Source organism: Gigantopelta aegis, chromosome 9, assembly GCF_016097555.1.
Source record: "Gigantopelta aegis isolate Gae_Host chromosome 9, Gae_host_genome, whole genome shotgun sequence".
Classification (NCBI taxonomy): Eukaryota; Metazoa; Mollusca; class Gastropoda; order Neomphalida; family Peltospiridae; genus Gigantopelta; species Gigantopelta aegis.
Genome location: NC_054707.1, coordinates 41279728 through 41296754, shown reverse-complemented (window position 1 = coordinate 41296754; position 17027 = coordinate 41279728). Strand labels below are relative to the sequence as shown.

Here is a 17027-nt window from a genome sequence, read left to right as displayed (position 1 = left end):
TGAAACATGTCATGGGGGGTGGAGATGGGTTATGAAAAAACACGTCCAGGCTGGAGTAATACATAAAATATTAAACACATGAAATAAGTTTCCTTTGTCTCTCGCTAAAGCTCGTGACAAAGAAAACTTATTTTACTCGGGACTTAAACTTGATAATACATAGTAGCTTGTTTAATATCCTCTATATATTTTAAATCTTATTTCATTGCATAAATATAAACAGAAAAGTTTTTTCTATGCTGGCACTTTAGAGAGTAAAATATGTGTTATATGTATAAAAGGTGTCAAATCAATAAGAATACAAAATGAAATAGTTAAATTTCTGTTACATTCATTACCACATAACACCATTCCATTGGTCTAGACGTAGCAACAGGAGTTTGTTCAATTATCGATGAACATAAAAATTACGTCGTCAGGGAATGTCATATCTGATGACGTCATTTTATATGGGCAAGTTGTCTTATTGAGCATTATTGTTTATGGACCAAAAATAATTCGAAATAAAGTATGAAGTTTTAGTGTTATTATTAGTAAGTATGATTCAAATTGTCTGTTATTTCTTTTACGTTCATCTGGGTATGAACCAAAAAAAGCATCTGCAAACTTATGTGAGAATGGCTTTGTAAAAGAAATAACGGACAATCCTTAAATAATGTTTTAAATGTTTGGAACATATTTTTCACTTGATATGAACCACTTGTATAATTTTCTCAAGTTTTAGCTATATCCTATCCACCTCCCCCAAACCTGATATATTGAATCATTTTGTTTGCAATGTTTTAAACTTATAACAATTTTGAGACTATTTTGTTGCACATGTTTTAAACTACTGTTTTAAATGTTTAACATACATGCCCTTTTTTTCATTCTGAAACTATTGTTTGAAATGTTTTAAACTGTTCTATTTTTTTTAAAATTTAAATACATCTATTTTGTTTCATTCTGAAACTGTTGTAACAATTTCAAATATTTTACATTGTTCTTGTTAAATTTTTTAAATACATACATGTACATTGTATTTTGTTTCATTCTAAAACTGTTGTAACAATTTCAAATATTTTACATTGTTCTTGTTAAATTTTTTAAATACATACATGTACATTGTATTTTGTTTCATTCTGAAACTGTTGTAACAATTTCAAATATTTTACATTGTTCTTGTTAAATTTTTTAAATACATACATGTACATTGTATTTTGTTTCATTCTGAAAGAGTGCGGGATGTAGCCCAGTGGTAAAGTGCTCGCTCGGTGCGCGGTCAGTCTCAGATTGATCCCCGTCGGTGGGCCCATTGGGCTATTTCTCATTCCAGCCAGTGCACCACGACTAGTGTATCAAAGGCTGTGGTATGTACTGCCCTGTCTGTGGGATGGTGCATATAAAAGAACCCTTGCTGCTAATCATCGAAAAGAGTAGCCCATGAAGTGGCGACAGCAGATTTCCTCTCTCAATATCTGTGTGGTCCTTAACCATATGTCTGACCCCATATAACCTTAAATAAAATGTGTTCATTCTAAAAGTGTTGTTTCCGGTGTTTTCAACTACTTTATTTCAGATGTTTTCCCATGTGTGGACCGGAAGATTTTCACCTCAGACTAGCAACAAGTCAGCATTTTCAGAATTGTTTCATGGTGTGCTTAGAGTATGTAAATCATCTCTGTCACTTTTGTTTATTACCTCGATTAATTAAACCCAAGGATTTCTGAAAACAATGTTTCACAGTATTATTATTATTAGTCCCTGGAATCCCATTTTGTTTCCAGCTGCAAAAATTATTTTTAAATTGTTAACACCCCCTCCAAAACAAATCTGTCAGAACCCTAAACAAATTAAAAAACAATGTCATGTTCAGTCAACTTATTGAATGGAATAAATAATTGTCGACACTAGTAGTTTGACAAAATTTTTTATTGTGTAACGTTTTGCTGAATATAATGTATACTTTATTGGTTTATTCTGAATAATAAAACGATAACATCTGCTCAAGAACTAAAACGTTGTGAATTTATATTATATATATATTTATTTTTAAAAGAATATATTTTTCAAATTAGGCAATACTTTATTTGTATATAATAATCAATCAAAAATTATTACTATGCTTAAGACAACCCATTAAAATTTAGTGAATTTATTTAGGTTTTTTCTTTTTTGTAGAAAGTATTTTTCAAATTACGCAAAATGACTCCATGTTGTTTGACAGAGGTCGACTTCATTGTTGAAATTCCAGATGAGGATGAACTACAGGTGAGTTTGAGACTCGAGATGTTAGCATATTTCAGTGCAAACACTGAACTTTTTAAGGCAGATTCTTATATGGTATATTTCATTGCAAACACTGAACTTTTTTAAGGCAGATTCTTATATGGTATATTGTATTCTTTTAGTTTTCTCGATTGGTTTAGATGGTTTAATTGCTTGTTACTACTCCGGACACCCATGTACAAAGTCCAGTTATAAGGGGTATCCTGTTTAAAGAGGTGGTTATATACTGATGTTTAAAAATGGATTATAAAAACGTCTGTTTTTTTATGGAATTCTGGTTTTTAAAAGGTTCCGTTTTACTGATAGGATATGTGAAAATTTAATGCTATATACAGTAGTCAGCACACCTACCAGATTTTTCAGGGAATATTCATTGCACCCCACTTTCTCAGTAAAGTGCCATTCCATACAGCTGTTCAGAAGAAAACTGAAAATGGTTGTAATTGTTTATTCGAGTTGAATTCTTTATTAAAGGCATATTGTCACAGACCACTGACCTATTTAATGGTCTAACAGTATTATCTGAACAAAAATAATTTGATTTGTCCCTAAATGTACTTTATTCAACCATCTTCATAACCACCAATTTTATTAATGACATTTTGTAAAAATAATTGAATTATGGCAATGGTCCAGAATTCAAAAACTAAAATTGCCAAGAGGGATGACATGGATTTCACTCCGTCATGGTTCAGTTAAGGTGATGCGATAGCTCGATTTGGTTTCCAATAATTAATGTAATTTTTATTTATTATCCATTTTTAGTGAAATACGGTCCTTAAATCCGTGACAGTATGTCATTAAACTGTCTGATACTAATAGCCATAATAGGATTTATACTCTTTTAATACGATTTTCTGTTTATAGATTTCCGTAACAGGCTGCTGTCTTCGTCTTGTTGATACTATCCCGATAGCACAAACACTGCTCCAGTTACCCTCTGGCAAGGGATCGGCAAAATCCAGTGAGTATGACACAGGTAGAGACTAATGCTCAGCCTCCCTCACCCCAGAAATTGAGTAGATATTGCTGAGTACATTTTAAATGATGTTAGTCTATTAAGCATGTAGATATTTTTTAACGTTGATTTTAGTTTTACTTTGTGAATCATATTATTTGTAAACTACGTAATAAAATATTACTTCTGTATCAGTTTTTAGTAGTGGTGTAACAATACCTCGAATTATCAATATGTTGTGGTAGTCAATGTTTCCATAGCAATGCATCAGTAATTTTAATTCAACTATCGATAACTAGTGCAATTGTTTATTCAACTATCAATAGTTTCGATTGTATGCATAAAGAAATATGGTCTACGACCAACGCATGTTTTCACTACTTAGTGACATTATTAAAAATAACCAAGTACAAACACAGATATACATACAAACACAAACACACGTACATACACACGCATACCCACACAGACAAACCTACATACATATTGGAAGACTAGGGTAAATAATTTTGTGAAATATTTATTCATAGTACTGTTATCAAGTGATTTAAGAATTCACAATACTACTGCAATACTATTTCAATAGTACTGTTACTATTGCAATACTATCACAATAGTATTTTAACTATCGCAATAGTAAAACTGACAGCAATAGTCACCCTAGTTTTTAGCTCACCTGGCTTGGTTCAGATTATCCTCTCATAGCTCTGACCAAGTGCTTTTACTTTTTGGACCAATACAAAATCCAAGATGATTGATCTGGACCCATATTCATGAAAAGGTGTAAACTTACATCTACGACTAGCACTTACGTCTGCCATAGATTTACGTTTACGTGCAAGAAGCACCTTATTCTCAAAGACAGTCGTAAACGTAAATGTAACTTACTTGGACGTAAATCTACAATTGTAATTCTCTTACCGGAGAAATTAAAAAAAACAAATGGCTACTGAGTAAATAACAAATGTGCAAAACGCAATTTCGTTTGTCGTCTGCTAACAACAACATCACGAAGGGCGAACCATGGCATTTCGGTATTGGTGAGGATCTGCATTTTGGTACAAACTTTAGGATATTCTTAAAAAGGAAAAGAGAAATATGGCCGAGTCGAAAACATCTGTTCAATTGCCAAAAAACATATGTTCAATCCATGGGCGTTCGCCATCATGAACTGCTTCAATTATTGGAAATGCACCCATTTTCCGCAAGTAATAGTAAATAACGGCGATCATGCTTGATTTATTATAAGTACTCGACTTACATGCAGCATTAGTTGTAACTGGAGGCACTCATATTTACGTCCAACTTTACACGTAACTTACGTTAACGTTGTTTCATGAATAGCTCTTCAGTTGTAGTTTTACGTTTATGTGTAAAACTAGACGTACAATGTTTTGTGAATATGGGTCCTGGTCTCTTATTGACTGAAAAAATTTTTTTCGGGTTTCTTCTAAAATTCCACCAGGATCTAAACTTGGTCCAAATGATATAAGTATTATTTTTCAGGCGGATTCAAAATCAATGTGGCCACCCGAGTCTTGACAGTTTTGAATTCTTCTCAAGTCCCAACATGCATATTTCAACTAAAGAGTGCCATAGATTATAATAGGCACACTTCAGTTCTGAGATGGAAGCATGAGAACTAACTTTGCTGGTGTCAGACATGACATGTTTAATCTATTTTCTTCCTGTGACAAAGCTTTAATAAATATATCCTCTCTTTTTTTTCTGATGAAAACTATAAATAATAAATGTTCCATTTCTTTCTGAAGTAAATTGCAATAAATGTTTTATATTAGTTTTGTGAAGAAAACAATAAATGTTTTGTTTTTGTCTTGGGAAGAAAGAATATTTTTTTAATGTTTTTGTTTGTTTCAGAAACTGAGGGTGATGATCTGATGTTCCCAATATTAGAATTTTGTGAAGAAAACCATAAATGTTTCGTTTTGGTTTTGGGAAGAAATAAAATAATTTAATGTTTTTGTTTGTTTCAGAAACTGAGGGTGATGATCTTATGTTCCCTATGGATTTTGATAATGCCCCGTCCAGTACCAGTAAAGGTATATTTGCTTATCCCATCAATTAATCTTCCATCTCAGTATGAGTGTTGTCAGTGGGTTTACAACATTTTGGTGGAGTGCAATCATCTTAAGCAGACAAGAAAAGATATATTTCATAGAGGAAATATGAGGGAATCATTTCGATTCCATCCTGAACTTTTCTTGCAATTATTAAGAGATACTGAATTTTATTCCAAATATTAAATTTATTCACCTATGTTATTTATATTTTTGCATAGCTCTTTACATGCTCGCTTGAGGTGCTTGTGTCGCAGGATCGAATCACCTTAGTGGATCTATTCAACTGATTGGGTTTTTTCTCATTTCAACCAGTGCACCACAACTGGTCAAAGGCCATGGTATGTGTTTTCCTGTCTGTGGGAAAGTGTAAATAAAAGATCTCTTGCTGCTGATGGAAACAGGTAGCGGGTTTCCTCTGATGACTACAAGTCAAAATTATCAAATGTTTGACATCCAATAGCTGATGATTAATTAATCAATGTGCTCTAGTGGTGTTGTTAAACAAAACAATTTTTTTTAGCTTTTTACACTATTTTTTAATTTCACTTTTGAAGTTTGTATATTGATGTTGATCATCACTTCATTTACCTTAGTTGGACACCCAGTAGCCGATATATTGTTCGTGCTATGGTGTCATTATCATCAATTACAAAATTCCTTTCAACTCTTAACAATGTATCTATCATGAGAAAGGGTTTATTCCACACTTTAGAGTGGGGAAACGTTATGAAATGTGTTATGTTTGCATTTAAATACATCTTAAAAACAGAAGTGAGGGAGGCAAAAAATCATCTGATTTTTGTTCTACTTGATTGTGGAACACCTCCAACAACTTTCTGAAACAAACCGTGGCCAGTTTCTAACAAAATAGTTGGATCATGAGTTAAACAGACAAGTAAGATCATTAACAAACTATGTTAAATGATATCTTTCAAAATTCTAAAAACATACTATGAAAGATTTTGAATATTTTTACGTTACACAAGGCAATCAATCTCTAAAATGGACAGTCAGTATCATAATTTAAAACTCTTTCATATATTAGAGAAAAGCTATATATTTTGTTAAAATTTACAAAATAATGTTATGACAATAGGCACGTGTGTAGACATCAGTTTCGGGGCTCGAACACCACTCTCTGCCAAGCACAAATTTTCTTCTATTTTTTCAGTATATATTCCCAGGGAATACATGTATGTCTGAATCCCTATAAACTTTGCACGCCCTGATCTAGACACCCTACTAAAATTATTTTACTTATAATTTAGACCATCTGCAACAGTTCACACGTATTTAACGGGTTCTAGAATATTTTTAAAATTCACTTGCCATAGGGCCAGTGGATTTGAAAATTCCCTGGCCCTGGTGAAAAATTCACTTGCCCAATTTTAACTGTTGATAAAACAAAAAAACAGTAAATTAAAAAAATTTACTTTTTAATGTCCTTTTTTTCATACTGAGATCATGTTTAATCAATTTGTCAATTTACACAACAGATAGGCTCATTGGGCATGCTTTATGGTTTATTTAGAAAAATATGTAAATAATTTTCATCAGTTTAGAATAAAGTTACCGTACCTATTAAAATTTTAAAATAATTGTTTCCACTAAAACCACCTAAGTTATAAAAAATAATCCATGTTACCGAGATATTACAACAATTAACAGCATTTACTTATGAATGGGAACTTACCCACCCCCTCAAACCCTCAAAAAACAAAAAAACAAAAGAAACAATTAAGAACCTTTATTAGCATAAAGTGTGCATGTATTGCCGTTTAGGCCCCCCCCCCCCCCCCCCCCCCCCCCCCCCTCCAACACACACACACCATATTAGTAATTTTGTAATTTGGGTACTTTGTTAAATTGGGATGCAGTCGATTCGTCCACTGGACAATTCGTCCACTGAGGAACTCGAGACGATTCGTCCACTACAAAAAATCAGTTCCGGACAATTCGTCCACTGGGTTTTTATTTCCCCAGTAAATTTCGTCCATGGACTAAATAATGTGTACTACATGTACGTAGGGGCTAAATAAACTATTAGATATATTTTACCCCATATTTTTGTTTGCCGTGTCATAAATTTACAATGGTGAAAATAAATTATATTGCATTAGATTACGGCATCATTACGCTTAGTAGATGTTTTTGTAACAGTGCTCTGCAGACATAATTCTTTGGCGTTTCTATTTATTCGGTTATTGTTTGTTTCTATAATGTACGCCTTTCACGCTACATGTCGTAGGATGTTTTTAATACAGTATACCCAGTAAAGATAATCTTTAGCCCTTCCCTTTCAACTTGTTTGGTTTCTGTTTGCTTTACCAATTAAGTGTACAGGTGTCCTCTATTGTGATATTGTGAAGTAATTAGTTTAAGCTTGTTTCACCAAGTTGGATCCAGTAGCGTCTAAAACAACATTTAATTAAATTGGAATTGAAGATAACGAGTTTTTATTTTATTTCGAGGTTATTAGGCATATGGGGATAACATGTGACGAGGGAGGGTAGAATTTACGCCATTTAAGGAGAACATGACATGGTAATAAAGTCTTCCGACGCGGAGGCTTGCATTACCTATTTACCACATCGTGACGTGTAAGATAATGTACGAGCGAGTGGACGAATCGTCCGCATGATAATGAATACAAACAGCAATCTAATTAAAATTAGCTCCACTATTACATGTGGATCTAACAGCAGCCAGTTGTAGCTCATGTCCACCAATCAAAACCTTACTTGCAGAATCATGCCAGTGATTTGAAAATAATTTGAAAATATTCCGAATTATTCTGAGGGTATACGATATGTTTCATGTGAATTACGAATGCCTTATTTAGGCCAGTAGAACTAATTTTAATCAGATTGCTAACAACACTGCGTAGTCTACAGTGTCCAGGTAACATTTCGTCTGTAAATAATAATTTCAATATTGACCAATCACACTTCGCCTTTTATAACGTTATTTGGGAGCATACAAATTCGAAAAATATAGGGCGAGTCTATTTTAGTGGCCGCAGTACAGCGAACCATACCAATACGTACGGGATGGGTTATCAGTCTTCAATTTTACATTAATAATTATTTATTTTATAAAATAAAACTTGTTTTAAGGCATTCGTAATTCACACGAAACATGCAATAGTGGAGCTAATTTTAATTAGATTGTACAAACAGTTAATAAAAACTGGATATTAATGTTGAATTCTAAGTCTATTTTACTTTTTTGGTTATAGTATACCACAAAATAATGTTAAGAAACGATTACAATGTCAAAGAAATAACTATTAATATGTTTGAAAAAAATGCACTCATCGAGTGGACGAATTGTCCGGTGGACGAACCGTCCGTGGACGAATTGTCCAGTGGACGAACCGTCTGGAAAGCGTTAAATTTATCTATTTCATGTTACTGTGTTCTTAAGCATTTAAAAAAACAACAACTTTTTTTCAATTTATGTTATATTTTACAAATTAAATTAATAATTTACACATTTAAAGTATTTGTAAATAGTGACGTGCAACCTTTAAAATTAATAAAAGACTGGTTACCGTTTTGCATATTATTAGTATTAGAGTAACAAATCTTTAGATTTCAGTGTAAAAAACAAAATGGCGGCAAAACAATGAAATTTTTCCCCCAATGTTTACACTTTATAATTTTAATAAAGTTATATCAGTAGGTATATTGATGTCATGGATGGGTCAGAGATTACTGGTGATAACTATTTGTTAGTGAAATATTGCACGTGATAGCAAATCGAAAGAAGTGACTTGTAGATGTTTCTTTTGTTTTTGTAGGACGTAGCGGTGTAGATTTTTTTTTTTTAAACATTTGCCATCGGGATTGCACAAAGTAACTTTTACTGGCCCGAATCCAAAAAACACTGGCCTCGGGATGATTTTATATGCAGACATCAAAATTATTTTTCAGAAAACCTATTTTAACCATCCACTCTGAAATTTTGCAATCAGTTTTCTTTTTACAGCAAGACAGCTTACGAAGCCTGATGTGAAGAGGTCAACTTCGCAGATTGCACAAGTACGTAGCTTTGCTGGGAAAAACGTGTGACTTTCAAACTACATTTACAAAGCATTTACTTTGCAGATGTTGATTCCTTCAGATATGTTGAAATTTAAACCTCAAATTTGACCTCTTTTAAAGCCATGCTGGAATGTCGTTAAATATGCATTCATTCATTCATTCATTCATTCTGTAAAGCCACCAAGTCATCCGTAGCATATTTGTTTGTCATGCTTGAATTAGAACTTTTTTTATTGTTTAGTATTTAAATATTTTGGACAGGCCCTGTGCTTATAAACCTTAAAGTCTAGACTTTAATAAAGTCCAGACTTTAACGTCATGACAACGCCATTCAAATAGCATTACGTTAAAGTCTGGACTTTATTAAAGTCTAAATTTTAAGTTTTATAAGCATGGGCCCTGATCCAAATGAAGTGGTATTAAAATCTTAAGTTCTCAGTTTCACATTACATCTAAGTTCTTTGAAAAGCACATTGTTTTTTAATATGTAACTATTAGAGCACTCTCACACACATGGTGCAACTTTTCATCCTTCTTTATAATTTAAACAGGTCCACTATGAAATTGGAACAGAAATGAATTCAGTAGAATAAATTGCATAGTTACAAGTGCCATATTTCATAATTTTGACATTTATTTGTGATAAATAACTGCAAAATAATGTTTTGACAAGTTACTCGGGAATATGGAAATGGCAGTAAGCTTGCATGTTGTGTAAATAGAGATTATTATAAGATTTTATGTTTTATGAATAGCAAGGACTGTGTTAAAACATTTCAAACATAACTAGGAGACAGTAAAATGACATCATTCAGCGCCCTCAATAGTTTAAGAAGTAGCAGGCTACAACAGTGATGATAGCAGGGGGCAAAGCGGGGGGTCTGGGGGTCCTCCCCCATAAACATTTGAAAAATCGAAGAAATTAAGAAGAGAAAGCACTTTTTTTTTTACCATCAACGAAAAGTAGGCGGCGGCAAAAGCTGTTTCAGGCAGCGATTTGCCGCCGGAGACCGGGTACTTTTGAGGGCTCTGATCATTTTGGTAAGCTAGGACTGGAGAATCCGAGAAGCGACATTATGTTGTGACCACACTTCCCAAAACTATGTCAATCATTGGTCATGTGAAATTGTTATGACATACGTGTCGTACTGGTTATATTTCCATGTATATCTTGAACTATGTGGACAATAGACAGAGTTAAGTTCAGTACGACTAGATTTCGGTCTTATCACATAACAAATCTTATAAAATCAGTGAAACCACAAAACTCTGACAAGCTGACTATCAGCAGCTAGAAAGAGCCATTGGAGATGGGTGAATTGCATAAAGACAGCAAACTTGTCGCCAACATCTACCTTGGCATAACAATACCAAGTGTTCACCTCAACTGAACACAAACTTGTCGCCAACATCTACCTTGGCATAACAATACCAAGTGTTCACCTCAACTGAACACAAACTTGTCGCCAACATCTACCTTGGCATAACAATACCAAGTGTTCACCTCAACTGAACACAAACTTGTCGCCAACATCTACCTTGGCATAACAATACCAAGTGTTCACCTCAACTGAACACAAACTTTTCTGTTGGTCATCCTCTAATGGTTCTCCAGTAAACATTTTTTTCCACCAGTAAATTAATTCTGTACATTTATTTTTATATATTCAGACTAACAATCTCAACTTGTATTCGGAGTGGAGGTGGGTGGTAATAGCTTTATTAATATGATTAAAACTATCTGCAGTGATTAATTGTGTAAATGTAATGATTAAATCCTGTTTTCAGAAATATTATTAAATCCTGTTTTCAGAAAATATTTCCTCAGCTTGGATTTGGTGTGGAATTGTCCTTACAGCCAGTGGTGACAGGTGGACAAATTGACAAATACCTTGGAAACTACAACTTCTTCTTTATTCGAGAGAGCACGTCATTAAGAGAGGTTTAGTAACTATATTTTCTTTACATATATATATATGTACAGCTTCTGGCCATCTGATTGGTTGAAAAGTGATCTTTTTTGGGGGCATTTAATTTATAATTTCAAGACACAAAACAATTAAGCCATGCCTCAATAACACTACTGGTCTGAAACTATATATAAATATGAGTTTATAGCCATGCAGCTTTTTTCTTTCTTTTTATCTTGCATAATTGGAAAAGCATATCAGAAACTAGGGTCAGTGGCTTGAAAGCTGCAAGTTTTGTGTTGTGTTTTCCATTTGTAAAAGATTGTAAATTATGGGGATGCAACACTGGGGCTTTAATCAAGATGAAAAAAGGATATGGATGGAGTTTGGGGAGGGGGATGGCAGATCCATAACGGAAACCATATATTTGTGTAAATGGTAAATAATTTATTCCCAGTTGCTTTTTGCATATTTCATGCCCTGTGTTTTTATGCAGGAAGGTGGTTTGGGAGGCTTGATGCAGCGTTTTATTGCCGAGATCCTGGCTGTCGTACGAGGAAATGTCATATCTCTGGGTGGTAACGCGCTGGTCGCCTACAGGATGACCCAGTGTGTCGTGTTCAGCAATGCCAACAAGAACCAGGTTTGTTACTGGAGACGAATTTCTATTCTAATACAACTGGCATATAAGCCTTTTTTCCATTGGTTAATTTCATGTTAAATCAATATTACTAGCATAACATGGACTGACCATGCATCAAGCGAGTGCTTTACAACTTGGCTATATCCCCCTACCAGTTTAGTAACGTCTTTGTTAGGGCCTCCACGAGTCCAAAATATGGGACTCGAGTACTCGAGGGTCAAATTCGACCCGGACCCGGGTACCCGAAACATGATGATGAGATTAAAGAATAAAGTTAAATAGAATTATGCATTTTAATTCCAGGGCTGAACATGGATGCCAAATCATGTCATTGTATTGCATTTAGAAACCGGTTGATATATTTAGTGTTTTAAAAAAAGAAACTAGTGCATGATCTTATAATTATTGTGTCACTTATATCGTTGATTATCTAATCCTGAAATTATTGTCCTACATTGTCCAGTGTATTATAGTTGATTCCACTTTGTACGGGTACTCGAGTCCTGTGAACGGACTCGAGTCTTGCTAGACTCGACCCGTGCCCGAGTACTCGAGTACTCGTGGAGATCCTAGTCTTTGTATTTATAACTCAAACATGTAATGTGGGATTGAATGCCAGTAATGTCAGACTGGGTTTGAGTAACATGGGTATCATCTTGACACCATGGATGAGGGTAATAGTTGCAGTCGCTCTCTGCTTTCAGTCTGTGATCACTTATTTCTTTACATTGGTATATAATGATTGGTCACTTTTTGTCTCAGATCATTGTTAAAAGGCAAGTATAGGGCTTACTTTTTTAGACAACAGCAATGGCGTCATGTTTTGCATTATGGTCAATGTTGATTTTTCATGTTTATCTCTACTTTTCACAAACTGTTAAGTCCTAAATCAATGAAACTTGGTCTGTAGTTGCCTCTGTGATGTTCATGTCCATGCAAACATTTTTTTTTTAAAGATATTAATGCATTTTTATTTCTTTTGGGTTTTTTTAAAGAACTATATTACATTAATCAAGATTTCTACATCACAAATTATATTTACTGAACTAATTAAAAATGTAATTGAATAATAACAGATAAAATCCAGGTGGACAGCTATGAGCAAAACTAAAATAGTTGATGGTAAGCAAGGTATTTAATTCAGCAGATTTCTTGTTTTAACACTTGATAAGACATTCTTTATGTTTACAGTGCCAGTGTTTGATTAATGTGTGTGGTGATGCAGTCAGTGCAGTGTATGGTGCAGACATTTCGGTTACGTCTTCGTTGAATGAATCACAGACGGTGACAGCAGATACTTCAGTGGTTGATAGCTGAGGCTCGTACCTATCGGATGATGCAGTATAATTCTTCCTTTATGTTTCTTCAAAGATGAAACCGACTTTGGATGGAAATAAAAAAATGGAATCCTCTGCTGCATCTTGAAAAGTATTGGGTATATAGTGAGCTATTTCTTCAAACAAGGACAATATGAACGGAGTGTCATTGAATGAATGGCTCATGTGGATAGATATCGGATCAGCAGACATGTTAACTAGGCGGGAACAGCCCTCCCTCTGTCTGTCATGGAGGCATCCTCTATAAGTGACAGAATGTTAAATACCGTGTCTTTAGTATACTTGGTATACTAGCGGCGCCTCAGTAAGGAAGAAGCAATCATACAGCTTAATAAGGCTGCTTTATTTACCTTTTAAGTTAAAGGCTTGAGCCCAGAAATGTTTGAGTAGTGAAAATACAATGCCATTTCTTTACAAAAGTGTAAAATTCATGACTTTATTACACTGACATAGTATTACATGTGGTCGTCAGAACAATCGACAGCAAAAGTGCTGGGGTCTAATTCACAAAGGTCTCTTAGGCTCTGCTAGACAATAAAGCATCCTCTTTGCAAGTCTTTTAGTATTGCACAGCAAGATCGCAAAGTTGTGAGTGTTTAGTGAATAGGCCCATGGTCGGAACTTTAAAGTGTCGGTTGGGCCCGATCACGAGGGATAGAACCCTGCTTTACTTCATTTGACAATTTCCACTATGTACTAATCAAAATTATACTCAGGTGATTTTCCAGTTTTATATATTATTTATGAAAATCCTTGGAATAAAAACCACAAAATTGTGTCTATTATCGTGACCTGTTACTAGGGGTGCAACGATATGGTCAAAACCGTATTGTGATATATGAAACTGTATTGCAATATAGTTGATATTATTTAAATTTAATATTTATGGGTTGGGTTTTTTTTTAATGAAAACAGAAGGCATAATTTTTTAATGATCTTTATTAGTTTCAGCTGTCGGGCTAAATGATTTAGGCCATATTTTTATTTTTTAACACAATACTAGTCTACTAGAACACCGGTGTGACTGTGTCAAACTATAAGTTGTCACATTCGGAAATCCTTACTACTGGGCTTTTCCGTTGCTGTTCGCTTGACACGGAAATGTACATTTTGAGTCGCAATGTTACGGCAGATCGACGGAACCAGAGCCGAAGTTATTAACAGAGGTGTTTTGAACGATCGGCCGAAGTATTCCGAGTTCAGTGAAAAACAGCGAAGTGTGATTCTCATTTGTTGGTTTATTTCTTTGAAGATGATAGCCGTAGCCGTATTCCAACGTAAATGAACAATGAATGATAATGTGTAAGTAACAAAACATTTATTTGTAATTATCGTTAACTGGTTATTTTCATTGGACTTTTAACACGTTTTGTTTAGAAGTTAGAACCAAGTATAATCAACCTATCACTTTGTATGCCAACAAGTAAGCCGACTACGCTTGACGTGATTGTTACATTTCCTGTCATCACCAATTAATAAAATGATGTGGTTTTTGTTTGTTTGCCTATTTTAAGTCAAATAAGATACAAGGAAACAAGCTGATCAATTATCGCGGTATACCGGTTTATCGTTGCAGCAAAACATGTAATTTGAAACGGACTATAACACCCAGGTTGATATTGATAGCAGAAATAATACACCTGTCCTTTCCAATACAATGAAGTTCAATATACTGCTTTGTCAGATTAAGATTTGAACAAATTATTTATTAGCACATTGATTATATGGATACAATATGATTTAATATGCTGGACTGCTATGTATTCTTACACTTAGTATTTGTGATTTCACCTCCATCAGGTGTAATCAATATCAACCTGGGTGTTATAGTCCGTTTCAAATTACATATGTTTTGCAGTAAAATTGTAAATACATCTTATATTTCTATCTATAACAGGTCATTTATTGTCATTTTTTGTACCAGTTATTTGAATACCATAACGGGTCATAATAATACTGACACATTTTTATGGTTTTTATTCCAGAGATTTTCATAAATAATACACACGGCTGGAAAATCACCTGGGTATAATTTTGATTAGTACTTTAGTCAGGTCTTCTGCTGATGTTCCATTGTTGTTAAATATTTATTACCTCTTCTTCATGAAAATTTTTTCTTTATATTTATGAAGGTTGTAGAGTAGAGACAGATTTCAGGTGAATACGAGTCATGATGCTACTCTGTGATATACAATGTAGGTTAAATGTGCAACTTGTTAATCCTACCATATCTTTATGATGGCTGTGTCAGGGAGTGGGTGGGTGGGCACTGGTCCCTTCAGGAACAGCGGAAGCAAGTAGACACTGATCTACCAATAATATTTTTGATGCAGAATTATTGTGGGGGGCTAGAGTGCACCACCCCACCCCTCCCCCCTCTGCTCAACCATGCCTGCCCTTCCCTACTTTCAAGCCTAGGTGGTAAATTAACAAATCCCCACTTCCAGTTATTGACACCTTCCTGTGCTAATTTATGTGTCATATCTGTAATGTGTGTTAATCTCAGTCTGTTTGTTGCTGTTGGGTTTTTTTACAACTCAAAAATTAATAGAGCTATTTTTAATTGATATTGTTTAGTCTTACGAGATGAGAAATCCCACAATGGTATAAACAACACATTTTCATTTACAAATAAAAGAACTCCAGAGATTTCATGTTATTCTTTCTCCCCATCTCCCAAGGGCGGTCACACTCCACACTCTGAGCAGGTCTTTAATCTAAAGTCCCCCTTCTGTCTCGGACCCAGTCACTGGCTTAGTCAGATGGTGCCTGGGAGAAATGTGCTTCAACCTTAATTGGATATAGGCAGTTAATATGTTATCCAATCCAGGCCAGATGGGTAATACCGGTCTTGGTGGTGTTGTACAGGGTTCACATCCCGGTACTGGCTCCCACCCAGAGCAAGTTTTAACAACACAATGGGTAGGTGTAAGACTACTACAACCTCTGATTTAACACCACTGTCCTGGACAGACAGCTGAGGTGTGTGCCCAGGACAGCGTGCTTGAACTTTAATTGGATCAATCTAATTAAAACATTTTAATTTTCCAGGACTTTTAAGCACCATTTTGGTTAATTTTCCAGGGCTATTTTACATAAATAGTCTCACCCGATATTTTTAGAATTTATATGCTCCTGAATAACGCTATAAACAGCAAAGTGTAATTGGTCGATATTTGAATTGTTATTTATAGATGGAATGTCACCTGGACATGGGAGTCCACGCAATGCTGTTAGATCTACCAGGGTAGACCCAGTAGGGCTAATTTTAATCAGATTGTAATTGGATATAAGTATGAAAATAAGTTAAAATGAAATTAAAAATAATCTACGGTTAAAGTTGGATTTTGTGTGTGGGTGCAGATACCAAACATCGTGCTGCTCACATGGAAACTGCAATTGATAACCATAGAATCAGGTTTTTTTTATGTGTTGGTTATCTGCAGCCACAATACACAAAAACCACACATGTAAAACAGTCCCAACTGTTTTTAATAAAATTTTATATTGATATACCCTTTAATGCCACTGTGTTCTTGAAAGGAACAAGTGATATTATTTAGGAGATAACCATATGGAGTTTTTAGACTTGCAGGTGGTGTTGTCCATTTGATCCAGCAAATGTCATTTTTGATCAAGGGTACCTGAGGTTAAAAATGAAACATTTGTGGGTATCAAATAGACAATAACACCTGCAAATCTAAAAACTCCATATGGTTATGTCCATTGTAACCAGAATCGTTTTTCTACGGAACTAACTGTATATTTGGTATTTCTTAAAAAA

General features: G+C 34.4%; 1 protein-coding gene across 1 annotated transcript in view; it reads left to right on the top strand.

The window, feature by feature from the left end:
- Nucleotides 1-14537, top strand: part of LOC121381852 (C2 domain-containing protein 5-like) — a 59399-nt gene extending 44862 nt beyond the window's left edge. The window contains exons 25-32 of the mRNA XM_041511222.1: nucleotides 1559-1645; nucleotides 2161-2250; nucleotides 3136-3232; nucleotides 5221-5286; nucleotides 9298-9350; nucleotides 11167-11295; nucleotides 11760-11906; nucleotides 13098-14537. Of these exons, the coding sequence (XP_041367156.1) occupies nucleotides 1559-1645; nucleotides 2161-2250; nucleotides 3136-3232; nucleotides 5221-5286; nucleotides 9298-9350; nucleotides 11167-11295; nucleotides 11760-11906; nucleotides 13098-13223 (795 nt within the window). The 3' untranslated portion in view covers nucleotides 13224-14537. The remainder of the gene's footprint in view (nucleotides 1-1558; nucleotides 1646-2160; nucleotides 2251-3135; nucleotides 3233-5220; nucleotides 5287-9297; nucleotides 9351-11166; nucleotides 11296-11759; nucleotides 11907-13097) is intronic.
- The last annotated feature ends 2490 nt before the right edge of the window (nucleotides 14538-17027 follow it).